This window comes from Pongo abelii, chromosome 13 (genome assembly GCF_028885655.2).
Source record: "Pongo abelii isolate AG06213 chromosome 13, NHGRI_mPonAbe1-v2.0_pri, whole genome shotgun sequence".
NCBI classification, from domain to species: domain Eukaryota; kingdom Metazoa; phylum Chordata; class Mammalia; order Primates; family Hominidae; genus Pongo; species Pongo abelii.
This window is the reverse complement of record NC_071998.2, coordinates 125,058,151-125,076,056: the sequence shown is the minus strand read 5'-3', so window position 1 is coordinate 125,076,056 and position 17,906 is coordinate 125,058,151. Positions and strand designations below refer to the sequence as shown.

General features: G+C 55.5%; 1 protein-coding gene across 6 annotated transcripts in view; it reads left to right on the top strand.

Annotated features, from left to right (window-relative positions):
- SARDH (sarcosine dehydrogenase) overlaps window positions 1–17,906 on the top strand; it is a 76,190-nt gene that overhangs the window by 24,913 nt on the left and 33,371 nt on the right. For all 6 annotated transcript variants that reach the window (NM_001131712.1, XM_054519373.2, XM_054519371.2 and 3 more), the window contains 5 exon segments: window positions 1,498–1,584; window positions 1,913–2,003; window positions 6,188–6,329; window positions 9,436–9,519; window positions 11,446–11,559. In NM_001131712.1, the coding sequence (NP_001125184.1) occupies window positions 1,498–1,584; window positions 1,913–2,003; window positions 6,188–6,329; window positions 9,436–9,519; window positions 11,446–11,559 (518 nt within the window).

The following is a 17,906-nucleotide window of genomic DNA, read 5'->3' as shown; positions in this document are numbered from 1 at the left end:
TTTTTGTAGAGATGCCGTCTCACTATGTTGCTCAGGCTGGTCCTGAACTCCTGGGCTCCAGACATCCGCCTGCCTTGGCCTCCCAAAGTACTGGGATTACAGGCGTGAGCCACTGCACCCAGCCTCAGCTTACTCTTTCTGCCCCATCATCACCTTCTCTGGAGCCTTCCTTGTCTCTCACCCAGATGGCTGCTCCAGCCTCTGCCCTCTGCTCTGATAACCCAGGCCCTCCACGTAGGGCCCTGCCCCTCTAGCCTGCCTCCTCCACCCTCCCCTGCAGTGGCCCTGCCACCTTCTGCCCCTCAAGGAGCCCTGCCTCTCCTGGCCAGGCTCTCAGCCCAGGCTCCCCATGGCTCTCTGCTCCCTCAGCTCCTAGTGTGGGGCCCTGATCGCTCTCTGGGGAGCGGGACGGCACTTGCTCCTGGTCTGCAGGCAGAGGATGACCCCCCAGACTCGGAGCCATCCCCGTATCATCGTTCACGAACGAAGTGCCCTGGGGTCCCTCAGACCAGGGCCGGCCGCTTCCTCATCTAGAGTCTAACACGGTGTGGTGCTGGGGCGCCAACGGTAGCAGCCGGCACCTCAGTGACGCGTGGCCCTCAGTTCATCGTATTTTCTTTACCAGACCGTCTGTTTTTTGCTTATTTAAGTATTTGCTCCCTCCCTCCGTCAGCTTCTTGAGGGCTGGGACATGTCCTGCTCAGCGCTGCCTCCCAGGGCCAAGCCCAGGACATGAATGTCTGTAGGCTAGCGAGGACACAGCCCTGGGGAGGTTCTGCTATCCCAGTTTTATAGACTAGGATGCTAAGCTTTGCTCAGAGAGGCGAAGTGACTCGCCCAACGCCACACAGCTAGGAAGGGGTGAAGCAGGGTTTGAATCCAGGACTGTGGCTGCAGAGAGCCGGGGTTCCCCTTCCACCATGTCCTGGCCTCTGTCTGAGGCTCAGCGGTGGCTGCCGGAGTGGGACATTGGTCTCCTCCCCCGCAGAAGTTGGGAGCCTTTGTTGGCTCAACAAACATTTATCAAGCACCCACACTTGCTGGGCTCTCACCCTGTGCTAGGCGAGGGGACGTGGAGTGAGAAAACTGGTCCCTGCCCTCTCAAGGTCCAGTGGGCAGGAGTGACAAGTCTCTGGCAGGGACACAGCAGGACGCTGGTGCAGTGGGGGAGCCGCGGCGTGGTCTCCAGGGTCAGAGAAGGGCTCCTTGTCAGCAGGACAATGGCCACAAGACAGAGCTGGACCCCACCAGGCAGAATCCAGCCTGGTCGCCGTCGGCTGGTTCTGGCAGCACACGTGGAGGCGCTCGGAGAGCATGGGCAGGAGCCAGCAGGGAGGCCCCCATGAGGAAGTGGTGCTGAGCAGGACCTAGAGGAGGGAGAGGGTTTGGGTGGAGGGGCACCTGCAGACCCCTGCCTGATCACTGCTCTCTTGGAAGACCCCACCCTAAGAGTGTGTGCACTGCAAAAGGGACTCCAGGCCTCTCTCTCCCTTTCAGAATCCTTCACGCCTGACCACAAGCCCCTGATGGGGGAGGCACCTGAGCTCCGAGGGTTCTTCCTGGGCTGCGGCTTCAACAGCTCAGGTGAGTCCGGGCAGCAGCCCTCCTGGCCCCCAAGAAGGAGGTCCTGCCATTCCCAGAGCTCTGGGGGAGGCGGGCGCAGGAGCACCGTGGCCCCTGACAGTGGTGGGGACAGGAGAGGCTGGGGAGTCCAGCCCCTCCTGCTTCCCAGAGAGTGCACCTGTGCCAGGGTCCAGGCCAGCAGCAGTCCAGTCGGGAGGCACGCAGCACCCCAGGTGTGAGAGCAGGGCTTGGAGTGTCTGTGCTGTCCGTGGAGATGGGGGCACGGGATTGGACATGGGTGGGGGACCCTGGGGGACAGACCACAGCCCTGCGCTTCTCTTCCTGCCAGGAATGATGCTGGGTGGTGGCTGTGGACAGGAGCTGGCCCACTGGATCATCCGTGGGCGCCCGGAGAAGGACATGCATGGCTATGACATCAGGTAAGTGCCCATTGGGACCTAAGAGCAGGGCCCACCACTCAGGAGAGGTGGGGTGGGGTAAACAGTGAGGGCTACTTAGAAAGGAGCCTTGCCTGAAATCCAGGTGGCTTCCTGGAAGGGGCAGCAGTGAGGGAGGAAGGCCACCAGCAGAAGGCGGGCAGTGCTGAGGGGGTGGCTGGGGGACAGGTCCACGCCCCTTTACAGCTTCCAAGATCTCTTGTCCCAGGGTCCTGCCTGAGCCCCTGGACAGCTCTGGAGTCATCAGTGGGATGGCATCACCCCACCTCACAGATGGGGAGACTGAGGCCTGGGGGCAGCAGAGAGCAGGGCTGAGCTGGGAAAATTGTGCTGAGTGTGTGTGCCACAGCTTGCAGCCAGGCAGCCCCGGCTGTCCCATTCAATCGTACACTGACAAAGCAGCCAGGAATGAGACCCAGTGCAAGCCACTTCCTCGTCTCTAATGCAGGGTGATGGGGAGGGGCTGCAGAGGTTTTGGGAGCAGGAAGGGCATTTGTTCTGGTGAGGTGCCCAGCATGGGGTCTGCACATGGAAACGCTAAGTCATCCCCAGCCGAGGCATGGACTGGGGTGCTGGTGGCCAGAGCCGGTGATGGCAGCCTACCCCAATGGCCTTCTGCCAGTCAGGGCCATCTCTTGCAGAACACAGGACAGTGGTGCAGGCGCTCCCCGGCAAGGAGGGAGGCCCCTCCTGTGTCTCGTCCCCATGGCGGTGGCCTCTCCGACCCACACAGCAGGGCCTGTGGCCCGGGCCACACCCCGTGCGTTGTGGGGTGGCTGCCGAGGTAGGGCGGCTTGAAGGGAGGCTGGCCTCCGGGTCTCTCCAGCCCACTCTACTCCCGGCTGCTGCTGCTGGTGGACAGCCTCCCTGGGGAGGCAGTAGGTGGGGTGGGCTCCGGAGGGAGAAGGCCTGGCTCAGCTCAGTGCGCCCCTAGCCTCTGCTGACCTAGTCCTTTCCTGGCCTGATGAGGTCATTACGCCCACTGTCGGGGAGAATGTCCGACCCCACGGAGACAGACAGTGACACTGAGGTCCCCCAGCTGCCACCCCTCCATGGCGCCTGACACAGTGAAGCCTCCTCTGGCTGACTCAGAGCCCATCTGGGCCTGCGCCCCTGCACTCTCCCAAGAGAGGAATATTCCAGAAATGATAAAGCTGTAAAGGACTTCAAGGAAGGGCCAGTTCAGGCTCCTCCTGCTACAAACAGCAAAATGGAGGTGACTTGCCTGAAGTCACCCGGCTTTTGAACCAGAGCCAGGTAGGGACCCAGCTCCCTCCCCAGGCGGGACAGTCTTCATGCCCTGGGCTCCCTTGGGGACTCCAGCTCTGGAACCCACCAACCTGGGTTCTGTGTGGCCTCTCTGTGCCTCTGTGTCCTCGGCTGCAAAATGGAGCTGCCCAGCCTGCCCAGCTCCTGACCGGGGCCTAGTCCCGCACACAGCAGGCGGGATGTTTGCTCATGGGCTGGCAGAGGCCCTGAGGCGACCCCTGGCAAGTTGGGGACAGGCCTGGGCCTCCCTGGGTCAGCTGTCTTCCTTCCATCACTGGGACTTTGGCGGGAGTGTGCCATGGGCTGCTCTGGGGCTTGGAGCCAAGGGCACAGGTGGGGAATCCCTAGAGCTGGAGTACAGCAGCAGGAGGATCACCCACCCTGTTGGTCCCAGACCCCTGCCAAGCAGCCTGGCTGGTGGCACCCAGGACACACAGGCTAATGCCGTCCTCAGCCCAGCCGTCACTGACGTGGGGCTTCCAAACCCCTTCAGTGTGCCAGAGTGGACGGCCACCACCAGAAGGACCAGCCGGACCAGCCACCGGCCCCCAGGGCCTGTAGCACTAATGCAATGTTCTGCCACCTCGGGCCTGTGCCCGGGGACAGAGACAAGACACAGACCCTGCAGGAGAGAGACAGAGCGAGGAGAGGAAGGAGGTACCTGGGAAAGTCGTTGAAAGACCCAGAAAAGAAAGTGAACAGAGAGCGTCGGCGCCAGAACGGAGCTTTCCCCTGCCCAGAGACTCCGGGTTGCTCCCCTCAGGCCAGAGCCAGAACACGCCTGGGTCGTCCTTCATCATACACATGGGAGACACGCACAGCGAGGGGGCATCCCGGGAGACCAGGCAGCCAGAGCTGTCCCTGGGTGCAGGGCCTGTCTGGGCTCCAGGCTGTGCGTGAGGGCCCCAGGGCTGGCCGGGCACCAGGCAGCTTCCAGGCCATGGCAGCCGCCCTGCGCGTGAGTTCCTTTTGAAATCAGATAAGAGGCAGCCACTCCAGCCCCACATCTGTCAGCTGCATGGCCCTTGGTCAGTCGCTCCTGTTCTCTGAGCCTCAGTTTCGCCATCTGGAAAATGGGAACAATATACCACCCTCTTGGAGCACACTTGAGGCTCATGCGTGTGGACGCTTGGCCCAGTACCCAGTAGAGGCAGAGCCAGAGTGTGGGCTGGGCTGTTTTTTCAGGGAAATTCCTTGGGGACCAGGTGAGCCAGGGAAGAGTTGCTCTTTATTTAAGTGAAGAGGGTGGTCTGGGCCGGCCTGGTCCTTCTGCCCACTTGCTCACAGGCCAAATTGGCAGCTGGGACTCTGTAGGTCACTCACTGCTCCTGCCACCCGACGTGCACCTCACTGCTGCCCCCAAGAATGCTCCCAGACCTTCACCGGCTCCATCACCCCCTCCTTCAGCTCCTGGTCAGCGTAGCCTGGTGCAGGTGTGGGTTGCCTTTGCCGTGGCCTTGTCGTGTGACCGTGAACACTTGTGAGACCCTTCTGAGCCTCAGTTTCCCTCTCACGTGAAAGAGTTAATCTTGGGTCCCATGCAGAAGGCAGCTCTGGGGACAAAGAGAGAGGGATTTCCTCCCACGGCAGCACTCAGCTCTGGGCCTGCACTGGAGCTGGGTGCCATGAGCGACAGCAGCTGTTAATGATATCATTAATAATAATCCTCACGTCTGCACCTCTACTCCCCACCCGTCCAGATCAGAAAATCCTGCTTGCTGGAATTACGTGCAGGCTAAGAATCAGCCCTGACAGGTGTCACTGAGGATAGAAACGTCTCTGATGTGGCTGCTGAGGCAGCCTTGAGTGATGAGTGAGGTTCTAGCAGGTGGAGTGTGAGGGGGAGGCGGAGTGCTGGGAAAGCTGGGGGCTGACAGGGAGGTTTGTGCGTGGGAGGCGGCTGCAGGGCCCTGATGCAGCTGGGCCCAGGTCTCACTCCAGCCAGCAGTTCCGCACCGTCTGATTTGGGACGGGCGGCTGGTCTGAGGAGACCAAGGAACAAGCTGCGGGGCACTGGCTGCTCTGCCCACTCAGGGGCAGCAGAGGCCTAAGCCACAGGTGCAGCCACAGAGCTCCATAGCTCCATGAGAAATAGCATGGGGCCCGCCGGGCTCATGCTGGACACCACCGGGGGCTGCAGTGGCTGCACACTGTCCCCAGCCTCGAAGGAACAAACCCAAAACTATCGCAGCCACATCATCTCTGGTCCCAGGGGCTGGATTCTGCAGCTGCTCCCCAGACACAGCTGGGATTTCCCCCAGAGACTCTGTACCTCTTGGGTCCCTGGTCTGACCCACAGACGAGGCCCAGCTTTGGAATCACAGACTTGGGGGGGCCCGATGGGACGGGGGGCCCAATGGGACAGGCGGCCACCCTTGCCCCCACTCCCCTGCGGCAGGTGGAAAGGGGGGGTCTCTTGCTGAGGAGAGGGACACTGGTGTTCTGACGCATCGCCAGGCTAAACTTCAAAGACCCTTCACATGGACCCTCCCCAGAGCATTCTGGGGATCTGAACCCATCCCTCCCAGGGGCCGCTCCCTCCCCAGTTGTGTGGGGGGGAGCCAGGACTCCCCAGCACTGGAACCTAGGCAGCAGACAGCAATGTGTGGAGAGCGAGGCCGGAGCCCCATGTCCCTGTGGGGGATGAGAGCCTCAGCTGGGCCCTCTGTCCGCAGTGCCCACTCACTGAGGGCCACCGGGGTGGGGTGGCTCTGGGGGAGAAAGCTGAGTTCACCCAAGTGTGGGGCGAATGGAGAGTCAGGGGCCCCGCTCAATGCCGAGCCACAAAGGGGACTCTGGTGCAGGGGACCGGGGTCCAGGCTTGCCCTGCGTCCTAGGCTAGCCCTTCCCTGACGGGCTGTCCCCAAAGCAGTGACCCGTCCCCCTGTCTGCGGCAGGCGCTTCCATCACTCGCTCACAGACCACCCCCGCTGGATCCGAGAGCGAAGCCATGAGTCCTATGCCAAGAACTACTCCGTCGTCTTCCCCCACGATGAGCCGCTGGCCGGGCGCAACATGAGGAGAGACCCGCTGCACGAGGTAACGCCCCTACAGCTACTGCTGGGGACTGGCGGTGAGGGTCTGGGACGTCCTCAGGGCAGCAGAGTGACAGAAATGCAAGGCGTACCCCAACCGCAGGTCAGGCGCGGTGACGAGGTGTCAGTCATTCCCCAGGTAGTAACCCGGCACCCTCATGTGTTGGGCGCGGTGCTCAGGGCCAAGGACACTAGGGAATAAAGTGGAAATGGCTCCTTCCCACCCGGGGGGCTTCCGTTCTGGTGGAGGAGCAGGAACACGCACCCAGGAACCGCCCCCCACCAACTGCTGGCAGCAGCGCCAACAATGCAGGGGTCCTGGGGGCGGGGTCTTGGTGGGTGTATGCAGCCACGTGTCAGGGGAGCAGCCAGAACACGGCGTACGCTGGAGAGGGGCTCCTGCTTGTAGAGCCTGCTGCGGAGGCTCTTCTGCCCTGGTGAGCTTCAACTTACCCATTCAGTGAAACCCACTGTCAGGTGCCCCTTTCTCAGGTCTGCCCCTGTGCCCTCCCCTGGGCCCCCAAAGACCCAGGAGCTCCTTCCCTGCGCTCCCAGCCCTGTCTCCATTCCTTTCCCCTCTCCCTGGCCATCTCGTGCTGGACGCTTTGCTTTCTGGGGAACAGGGGCTATGTCCTAGGCACTCTGGTTCCTGGGCATTGAGGTGCTCAGGGGATGTTTGTTGAACAGATGTATGGTGGGGGGAGGCAAGAGGGCAGGCTCAGGGAGCAGGTGGTGTTTAAACTGGAGAAGGGGCCTCCCTCACCTGAGACTCCAGTGTCTGGCCTCAAGAGAGATCCTGGTATTAGCTGCACCTCCTGGGGAGAGGCCCAGAGTGGTCAGAGGGCTGGCTCCCAGACTGCCCTGGCCCTTTGGCCTGGCTTGGTGGACCAGCTATGATCTCAGGCCACACATGGCCCTGGGGTCTCCCTAGCATGCCCCCAGGCCTGTAATCAGTAATCACACCCTTGCCAGTCCTGACAGTTCAGAAGCCTCCCTGGGTGAATGCAGGGTTTGCTCCTCTCGCAGTCAGCTCAGACGAATTCCTCAGAACTGAGCAGCTCTACCGAAGAAACTTGGCAAGGGCTGCAGCACGCCCCTGCCCCCCAGGGAAATCTTGGTTCACCCACGCCTCGACTTCCCTTCCTAGTTAGCAGCCTTCTTGTGACACTTGACAGCCGCTTAAGTTTGTTCTCTTTCTTTCTATCTTTTATAAAGAGGGCAGCGTGCCCTCTTTTAATGGGCTCTTGAGATGAACAGTTTCCCTCCTTGGAAAGGTGGCCCATGGGATGTCCCCATGGTTCACTGAGGGGTGGGTGGATTTTGTGCCCTCGATTGCCACCCCCTCAGAATCCCAGGCAGGCAGGGAGGACATGTCCATGTCATTGATGAATGCTGTGGCCTTGGGCGTGCCTCCTCCTTCTTGGGGCCTCTGGGGTGGAGTGCAGGGCAGGTGCTGTTGGGACAGACCCTCAGCAGGCCATCCGGAACCAGATGCGGCCCCTGAGGCCCTCTCAGCCCTGGGCTCGGGGCCTCGTTCCAGTCAGAGGGGGTGGCCCCTGGGTAGGCCCTTCCAAACCTGAGAGTGGGTTTTCTTTTTCTCCCAAAGCAAATTTATTTTTAAAGAAATCTCCCACTCTGTTTCTCTAGTGTGTTCATTACATTCGTTGTTGTGATTAAGTAGGCAGATCTTAAAATGAGCCATTTTAACTGCTCTAAAGTGTACAATTCAGAGGCATTAAGTGCATTTGCAGTGCTATGCAACCGTTCCCATTACCCAGTTCCAGAACATTCTCATCACCCCACGGGGAAACACCATCCCCAGTAAACAGCCCTTCCTCATCTCCTCCTGCCAGCCCTGGCAACCACCAAGCTGTTTTGGTCTCTATGGATTTGCCTGTTCAGGTCACTTCATATGCCGGGAATCATCCAATACATGACCTTTTGTGTCTGGCTTCATTCCTGTAGCATGTTTTCAAGGTTCATCCATGTCATAAAATGTGTCCAAATTTCGTTGCTTTTCATGGCTGAATAATATTCCATGGTGTATGCAGACCACGCTTTGTTGATCCACTCATCAGCTGAGGGCCACATGGATTCTCTCCCCTGTTTGGCGGTTGTGCATAGAGCTCAGTGAACATGCATGAACAGAATTTGTTTGCAACTCTGCTCTTGGTTCTCTTGTGCATACTTGGGAATGGAATTGCTGGGTGGTATGATGCATCTTTCTGCTAGGGCAGCCACAGCAAAAGGCCACAGGTGGGGAGGTTTCAACAGACCTTTTTTTTCTCACATTTGTGGAGACTGGGAGGTCCAAGATCAAGGTGTCGGACGATGGGTTCCTGGAGAGGGCTCTCCTGGCTTGTAGTCAGCCACCTTCTCACTGTCCTCATGCAGCGGGGAGAGGGCCCTGGCGTCTCTTCCTCCTCCTATAAGGGCTCCAGCCGTATGGGATTAGGACCCACCCTGATGACCTCACTTAACCTAAAGATCCCATCTCCAAATAGAGTCACGCTGGGGTCAGGGCTTTGACATATGAATTTATGTGGGGATGTGATTCCGTCCATAGCAGATGGTAATTCTACAGATGGGGGTTCTCAGGGCAAAGGCAGATCAGGGCAGGTGGTAATTCTACAGATGAGGGTTATCGGGGCCAGGGCAGATGGGGCAGGTGCTATTCTATAGCTGGGGGTTCTCAGGATGAGGGCAGATAGGGGAAAGTGATAATTCTGCAGATGGGGGTTCTCAGGGTGAGGGCAGATGGGGCAGGCGGTAAGTCTATAGATGCGATTCCTGGGGCAAGGGCAGATCAGGGCAGGTGGTAATTCTATAGATGGGGTTTTTGGGGCAAGGGCAGATCGGGGCAGGTAGTAATTCTCTAGATAGTGTTCTCAGGGCAAGGGCAGATGAGGCAGGTGGTAATTTTATGCATAGGGGTTCTCAGGGTGAGACAGTGAGGGTAGCTGCAAACACTGGGCTGGGGGCCTGGTTGCAAGAGTCAGGGCCTCCTTGCTCTCCGCACCCTTGGGTATAAGGTGGCGGATGTGGTGCTCTGCCCTGCGCAGGGGTATCGGGCTGTGTGTGATGGGTGCCTGTTCCCCACTCCTGCTCAGGAACTCCTTGGACAAGGCTGCGTGTTCCAGGAGCGGCACGGCTGGGAGCGACCGGGATGGTTTCATCCCCGAGGCCCAGCTCCGGTGAGTAGCGCCTGCTGGGCTGTGCCGCTGGGAGGCCCTGCCCTGTCAACCCCCTTGCCCCTCCGTGTACCCTGTCCTTGCCCCTCCGTGTACCCCGTCCTTGCCCCTCCGTGTGCCCCGCCTCCCCAGGTGGTTCCACTGTCATGATCATTTATTCTGCACGCGGGAAGCCAAGCCCTGCCGACCTGCCCCCAGGGCTCAGTGCATTCTTTGTGCCGTTCACGTCGTCCCCACTCCCTGTCCGCTGTGGCCAGGCCTTCCATGGCCTAAGTGGGAAGGGCTGTAGGCAGAGCAGAAGGGGTGTCCTGTGGTGGGGAGACAGCAAGAAGACTCCCCCAGGTTGCAGGAGGAATGGAGCGTCTCCTAATTCTATGCATCTATTTTTGGCCACTCCGACTGTTGGTTTATGTCCGTAGGAGGGCAGGCACTGGGCGGGTTGATGCACCCAGGGTGCTCAGTTTCCCAATGGAGGTTTCACAGTGGCCTGGACTCTGGGCGTCCTCTGGGGCCTCCCAGGGACCTGGGTCCTCAGAGAGAGGAACAAAGGCAGTCCTGCTGTGAAACCTGGGACCCAGACCCTCGGGAGCAGGCGACGCAAGGCCTTACGGCCAGCTGAGGGGTAGCATTTGATGCAGATTTACAGAAATCGAAATCCCCTTCCTGGGGCTGCGTCTCATCAGTCCCTTCTGGTGCACCCACCTTCCATCCCCATGGCAACCCACAGCCCAAGACAGGCTCCAGAGCTCCAGGGCATCGGGAGGGGAGATGGGAGACAGAGCTGGCTAACGGGGCCTTGGCTCTGGGGTCAGAGCCTTGCCAGTCATCAACTCTTCTCCTGCTGGCCCCTAGGGACATGCCGTCCTCATGAACCCTGTGGGGAGGAGGGGTCTGGGCAGACCCTGTCTTGAAGCGCAGCCCACTGTGTTCCAGTCAGATCTGGCCCTGGAAGCCCCTCTCCCCTGTCCCTGGGCGAGGAGAGTCAGGAACACACCCCAGGTCCCAAGATGGGCAGATTTTGCACCCCCACCCGGGAGCCAGCCTGGGTGTCCAGGACACCTTGGCAGGGCTGCAGCTGGTGGGATGTCCCTGCTGGGGAGGGGGGGACTCCATGCAGAGATGCCAGCAAAGCGTGACTCCCTTACAACCTCACACTGGCTCCCACCTGTGTGTGAAGAGGAGGTGAGGCTTGGACGGGCGGGCAGGGCTGGTGGCCCTGGGAGGTAAGTATTGCCCGCACCTGCATTCACAGCTGTGCCCTGCCGGCAGTTAGGAGGGCAGGTGGTGGTGGGGGGGGGCGGGAGGTGGTTGTCTGCAGGAGCAGCAGTCAGGGAGGGGCATGGGGCTGTGGGGTGTCTGATGGGGGCAGATCCCAGGGAGGCCAAGGCAGTGGCAGAAAAGCTGGACTCTGGAGCCCACGCACCTGCCTGGCTTCGTGCCACTGCCTGGTCCGGGACTTGTCTGTGCCCTTGGGCGAGATATAACTTCTCTGCGCCTCACTTTCCTCATCTGTAGAAAGGGGCACACCTGGTAGGAGTGTAAGGCACTTCCCGCAGGGCGGGGCCCAGAGCAGGAGCTGGGCCTGGGATTGCCGTGGCTCCAGGGAGCAGCCCTGGCTGAGGTCCTGGGTAACCACCTCTCCCTGTCGTTCCCCTCCTTGGGTGCATCCAGTTTCTCCTCCAGCCTCCTGGGCCCTGGCTGGGCTCTCAGACCCACCAGGCAACCCTGCTGCCTCCTTTGTGCGGCTGTTTTGCCTGGACCTCATGGGAGCCCCCTGCCCGTGTCCACAACACACTGGCACTCAGTGCAGGGCTCTCCGAGGGCAGGGCCAGGCCTGACTCCATCACAGCCTCAGCGGGACCCCGCTCTGGGGAGAGAAGCGGGGAGGGACCAAAGAGGGAGGCTGAGGACCACGTCTTTTCTTCCCAGGTCCTCGAGTACGACTACTACGGGGCTTACGGGAGCCGCGTGCACGAGGACTACGCCTACCGCAGGCTGCTGGCGGACGAGTACACCTTCGCCTTCCCGCCCCACCACGACACGGTGCGTCGCTGGGGTCCACCGTGGGGGTCCGTCCCTCTCCCTGTCCCTCAGATGAGCCTCCCATTGCGCCGGCCCTCGGCTGGCCCTGCAGGGGCTCCCCTCCCCCAGGAGTCTCTTCAGGCTCTGCATTCACGCTTTTTTCGGCTGACTCCATTTTGAGGAGGAATCATGCGTTTTCCTCTCCCCCTCCTCCCTCTGTGCCGAGATTTTGCCAGCAGCCAGGCCTGAGCGGAAGTGGTGCTGCTGGGGATGGGGTGAGGTGGGGGCTGAGGCGACGGGCTGGGGCCCGGCGGGGCTGCACCGCTCTGAGCCTCCCCCTCCCGCTCTCCGGAGCTGCGCCGAGCCTGGCACGAGACGTGGTGGGGGAAGGGGTTCCTCCTTCTTGGAAGCCAGCGCAGAGTAGATCCAGGACAAGGTGGCCGCGGGCTCCTGGGCATCAGGCCCTGTTTGGGCCCCTCCAAGGGACAAGCAGAGGGAACCAGAGCCGGGAGGGCCGTGGCCTGGAGCCTGCTTGCTGTTCCTCTGGCTCCAAAGTGGGCAGGCGAGGCTGGTCACACGGGGCAGCTGGCAGCCCGTCGCCCCTGCCTGGGGACCTGGCTCCCACGTGCAGGGGGTGGAGGTGAGGAGTCTTGGGGGTCTTCTCCCTGCAGCAGCCTGCACCACCCAGGGGCGTTCTCCCCCGCAGCTGTCCGGGAAGGAGCGAGGCCAGCGTCTGTCCTGGACTGCCCAGTCGTGTTGTAAAGTGCTCACAGGTGGAGCACAGCTGTTGTCCCCGTGCCACCCCAGGGAGACGCGTGACATCTCACTGCGAATCTGACATAGGAGCAGAGCCAAGGCCTGAGCCCAGAGTCTCAGAGCCCAGGGACAGCTTAGGAGGCATCCACGAGGGGGTTCCTTCCTGGGGCCTCTGGGACCGTCGCAAGCCCAGCTTCGGTAGGGTCTGACCCTGCGGTCGCCCGTTGCCTTGAAGGGCCCAGCTTGGGTTCATGCTCTGCTGTCAGTGCTTTGAAACTGTTCATGGTCTTTGAACAAGTTCCCCACTGGGTCCCGCACTGGGTTCTGTAGCCAGTCCTGGAGGGAAGAAACCGTTCATTTCCACCATCTCCCCCAAAGCTTGCTCTAGTGGCAGAACATCTGTTCAAGGCGTGGGAAGAGGGGGCTCCTGCAGGAAGGAGGAGGCGTGTGTGTCATGAAGCGCCTGAGCAGCAGGGCCGGCTCAGTGCCCGAGTCCCTTGTCGCTGCCTCCCAGGGAGCGCTCGGGGCTCCGTCTGGCACCTCCGCACCCACAGCTTCTAAAGCCTGTGGGACTCTGGCCCTCGAGGATGTGGGTGCTCGGGGGAGATGCCAACTTGGCTTTGTGGCTTCATCCGGCCTCCGCAAACGCGCCTGAAGCCGTCCTAAAGCACGAAACACGTGCTTGTTCTTGGCGCTGGCAGCTTCCCCGGCCCACTAGAGGAGCCCAGCGCGGGAGGCTGCTGAGGGTTTTGGTTGGCAGCCCCCGTGGCGTCAGCAAAGGTACAGCAGAAACCGACAAAGGGGAGCCCTGTCCTGAAGGACAGTGATGCCTGGCGGGGCTGGAGAAGCCGCGGACAGCTCAGGAGGCAGACGGTCCCAGTGGTGTGCTGGTAACAGCTTAACAACCAGCTCTGTGGGGCAGAGGGGAGGATGCTGGCTCTGTAGCACTGGCCAGTTTCCCTGATGTAAATACTTTCTCCATGGCTGATTTCAATCCAGTCCACCAATGAGGCATCACTGAATGTGGAGCTGGGCAGGCATCTGCATGACCAGCTGTCGGGGTCAGTGCACCCCTGCACAGCCTGGCTGGACCATAACTCTGCCACTGCCTGACTGTGCCACCATCCCTGGCCTCCCTGAGTACGTGAGGTGTAATATGAGTTCCCTTGTGGAAACTGAAAGGGAGTTTGGGAGGAGATGAAACAGCTTCCCGACACACGGCAACTGTTCAGGAAGCTGTGGTTGTTGCTGTCATGATTATTTTTTTCCCATAATAACAATGAGGTGGGCACATCTGCTCAGCAGTGGGGGTCATGTTGAGCCCTGAAGGGGAAGACCAAGTAGAAAATACAGTGAAGAATAGAAGATTCTGAAAACCTCACCCAGGCATTTGTAAACCTGGGGAAGGAAATAGGGAGTGATGTTGTGTGTGTGTGTGTGTGTGTTTGTGTTTTAAAAACAGCTTTATTGAGATCTAATTCACATATTATATGATTTATTCATTTAAAGGGTACAACTCAATGTTTTTTAGTGAGTTCACGGGATTGTGCAACCATTACCATGATCTAGTTTTAGAATGTTTTCATGTCCCAGCAAAAGATACCTCATACCTCACCCTATCCCCAGCCCGGGGCAACCTTACTCTACTTTCTCTCTCTGTAGATATATCTAGTTTGGATGTTTCACATAAGTAGAATCATAAAATATGTTCTTTTGTGATCAACTTCTTCCACTTAGCGTGATATTCTCAAGGCGCATCCATGTTGTAGTGTGTGTGTCAGCACTTCATTCCTTTTTTAAAAAAATTTTTTTATTTTTATTTATTTATTTATTTTTTGAGATGGAGTCTTGCTCTGTTGCCCCAGCCTGGAGTGCAGGGGTGCGATCTCGGCTCACTGCAACCTCTGCCTCTCAGGTTCAAGCGATTCTTCTGCCTCAGCCTCCCAAGTAGCTGGGATTACAGGCACAGGCCAACACGACCAACTAGTTTTTTGTATTTTTAATAGAGACGGGATTTCACCATGTTGGCCAGGCTGGTCTTGAACTCCTGACCTCAGGTGATCCACCTGCCTTGGCCTCCCAAAGTACTGGCATTACAGGCATGAGCCACCATGCCCGGCCACTTCACTCCTTTTTATCCCAATCATATTCCACTGTATGGACCCATCATATTTTACTCATCCATTGATCCGTTGGTGGACATTGGAGTTGTTTTCACTTTTGAGCTCTTATGAGCAGTGCTGCTGTGAACATCCATGTACTAGGTGTTGTATGCATGTATGTTATCATTTCTCATGGGTGTGTAACTAGGCCTGGGTCAAGTGGTATCTCTGTTTAACATTTTGGGGGAATGCCAACTGTTCTCCAAAGTAACTGTACCACATTACATTCCCTGCCACAGTGCAAGAGGGTTCCAATGTCTCCACATCCTTGTCAACACTTGTTATTATCTGACTTTTTGATTCTAGCCATCCTGGTGGGTGTGAAATGGCATTTCAGTGTGGTTTTGATTTGCATTTCTGGAACAACTAATGATGTTGAGCACATTTTCACGGGCCTGTTGTCCACTTGCATATATTCTGTGGAGAGATGTCTGTTCAGATCCTTTGTCCCTTTTAAAATTGGGTTATTTGTCTTATTATTATTATTATTTGAGACGGGGTTTCGCTCTTGTTGCCCAGGCTGGAGTGCAATGACATGATCTCGGCTCACTGCAACCTCCGCCTCCCGAGTTCAAGCAATGCTCCTGCCTCAGCCTCCCGAGTAGCTAGGGTTACAGGCATGCGCCACCACGCCCAGCTAACTTTGTATTTTTAGTAGTGGTGGGGTTTCTGCATGTTGATCAGGCTGGTCTCAAACTCCTGACCTCAGGTGATCCAACTGCCTCAGCCTCCCAGAGTGCTGCGATTACAGGTGTGAGCCACTGCACCCGACTGTCTTTTTATTATTGAGTTGCAAATGTTTTAATATAGTTTCGACACAAGTCCCTTATCAGATCTGTAACGTGCACACACTCTCCCCATCATGTGGTTGTCATCTGTCTTCCTTGATGGCATTGTTTGCAGCTTTTAAAATGTTGATGCTGTCCAATTCATCTCTATGTTTTTCTTTTGTCGCTTGTGTTTTTGGTGTTATGTCTAAGAACCTAACCGAAGGTAAAAAACATTTATGTTTTCTCGTAAGAGTTTTATAATCTTCGCTTTTACACTTAGGTCTAGGATCCATGAAAATTAATTTTTGTGCATGACGTGAGATCGGGTCCAGCCATGTTCTTTGGCACGTGGCTACCCAGTTGGCCCAGCAGCAGTTGTTGAAAAGATTGCTCTACCCTTGGAATTGTCTTGGCACCCTTGTTGAAAATCAATTGACTGTAAAGATGAGGGCTTATTTCTGGACTCTCAATTCCATTCCATTGATCTATAGGTCTATTCTTATTTAGTACCTCACTGTCTTAATTATGTAGCTTTGTATTTTAATAGCAAGTTTGGAATCAAGAAATGTGAATTCTGCAACTTTGTTTTTCCTTTTCAATATTGTTTTGAGTATTCTTGGCCCCTTTGAATCTCCATATGAATTTTAGGATTGGCTAGTCAATTTCTGCAAAGAAACCAGCTGAGAATTTTGATAGGAACTGTGTTAGGTCTGTAGATCAATTTGGGGTATATTGTCATTTCAACAATAGTGAGTCTTTTGTTTCATGAACATGGGCTGTCTTTCCACTTATTTAGGTCTTCTCTCATTTCTTTCAAAAAAATCTAGATTTTAGAATGTAAGTTTTGGACTTTTTAATTACATTTATTCCTAAGCATTTTATTATCTTGATGATATTATGAATATTTTTTAAAACTTCCTTTTGAGATTGTTCACTGCTAATATAGAAATACAATAGTTTTTTTTGTGTTTTTATATATTGACCTTGTATCCTGCAATCTTGTTGAACTATTTTATTAGTTCTAACAGGTTTTTTTTTGTTTTTTGTGTTTTTTTTTAGTGGATTCCTTAGGATTTCCTATATACAAGATACTGTTATTGGCAAATAGAGACGTTTTTATTTCTTCTTTTCTGATCTGGATGCCTTTTATTCTTCTTTTCCTGCCTAAGTGCCCTGGCTAGAGCCTCCAGTACAATGTTGAATAGAGTGGCAAGAATGGACCCCCCGTCTTGTTCTTGATCCTTCATCATGAAGTATAATGTTTGCGACGTGATTTTTATAGGTGTCTTTCATCAGCTGAGGGAAGCTCCCTTATAGTCCTAGTTTGTTGTGTGTTTTTATCATGAACGGGTGAATTTTGTCAAATACTTTTCTGTATCTGTTGGAGGATCAGATGGTTTTTGTCCTTTGTTCTCTTAATATGTTGCATTACATCAGTTGATTTTTGAATGTTAAACCAACCTCATATTCCTGGAATAAATCCCATTGATCATGGTGTGTAATCTCTTTCCTATGTTGTTGGATTTGATTTGCTAGTATTTTGTTGAGGATTTTTTTGTATCTATATTTGTAAGAAATATTGGTCTGTAGTTTTCCTATAATATCTTTTTCTGCTTTTGGCATCAGGGTAATGCTGGCCTCCTAGAGTGAATTGGCAAGTATTTCCTGTTCATATTTTTTGGAAGAGTTTGGGAAAAATGGGTATTAGTTCTTCTTTGACTGTTTGGTAAAATTCATCAGGGAAGCCATCTGGACCTGGGATTGTGGACAATTTTTCAATTACGAATTCCATCTCTTTTTTGTTTTAGTTCTATTAAGATTTGTCATGTCTTCATTCTGTTTCAGTAATTTGTGTGTTTCTAGGAATTTGTCCATTTCATGTCTAGTCTGTTGGCATACACGTGTTCAGAGTTCCCTCAGAATCCCTTTTATTTCTGTAGGGTAGGCATGATATCCTGTCTTTCATTCCTGATTTTAGCACTTTGAGTCCTTTCATTTTCTCTGTCACTCTAGCTAGAAGTTTGTCAATTTTGTTGATCTTTTCAAAACATCAACTTTTTGTTTTGCTGTTTTTTCCTATTTTTCGATTCTTATTTATTCTGTTCTAACATTTCATTCCTTCTGCTTACTTTGGGTTTAATTATGCTCTTTTTCTGGTATCTCAAAGTGGAAGATTGGGCTATTGATTTGAGATCTTCTTTTATAATACAAGCACATACAAGCAGAAATTTCCCTGTGAGCATCGCTTTAGCTGCATCTCATAAGTGGTTGTGTGTTGTGCTTTCATTTTCATTTAATTCGGTAGCTTCTAATTCCCTTTGTGATTCTTTTCTTTGATCCATTGGTTCTTTAGCAGTGTGTTGTGTAATTTCCACTTATTTGTGAATTTTCCAATTTTTCTTCTGCTATTGATTTCTAATTTAATTACATCGTGGTCAAAGGACATCCTCTGTATGACTTCAACCTTTTTGAATTTATTGAGCCTTGTTTTGTGGCTTAGCATATAATCTATCCTGGGGAGCATGTCCTATGCTTGAGAAGCATGTGTCACAGCACAGCACCTGAGCTGAGAAGGGCTTGGCGCGGGCTGGAAGAGAGGGAGGGGAGGCTCAGTACACGTGTGTTGGAAAGAGCCCCCATTCTCCACGTTCTTGAGGAAGAAGCACACCCCAAAGGCCCC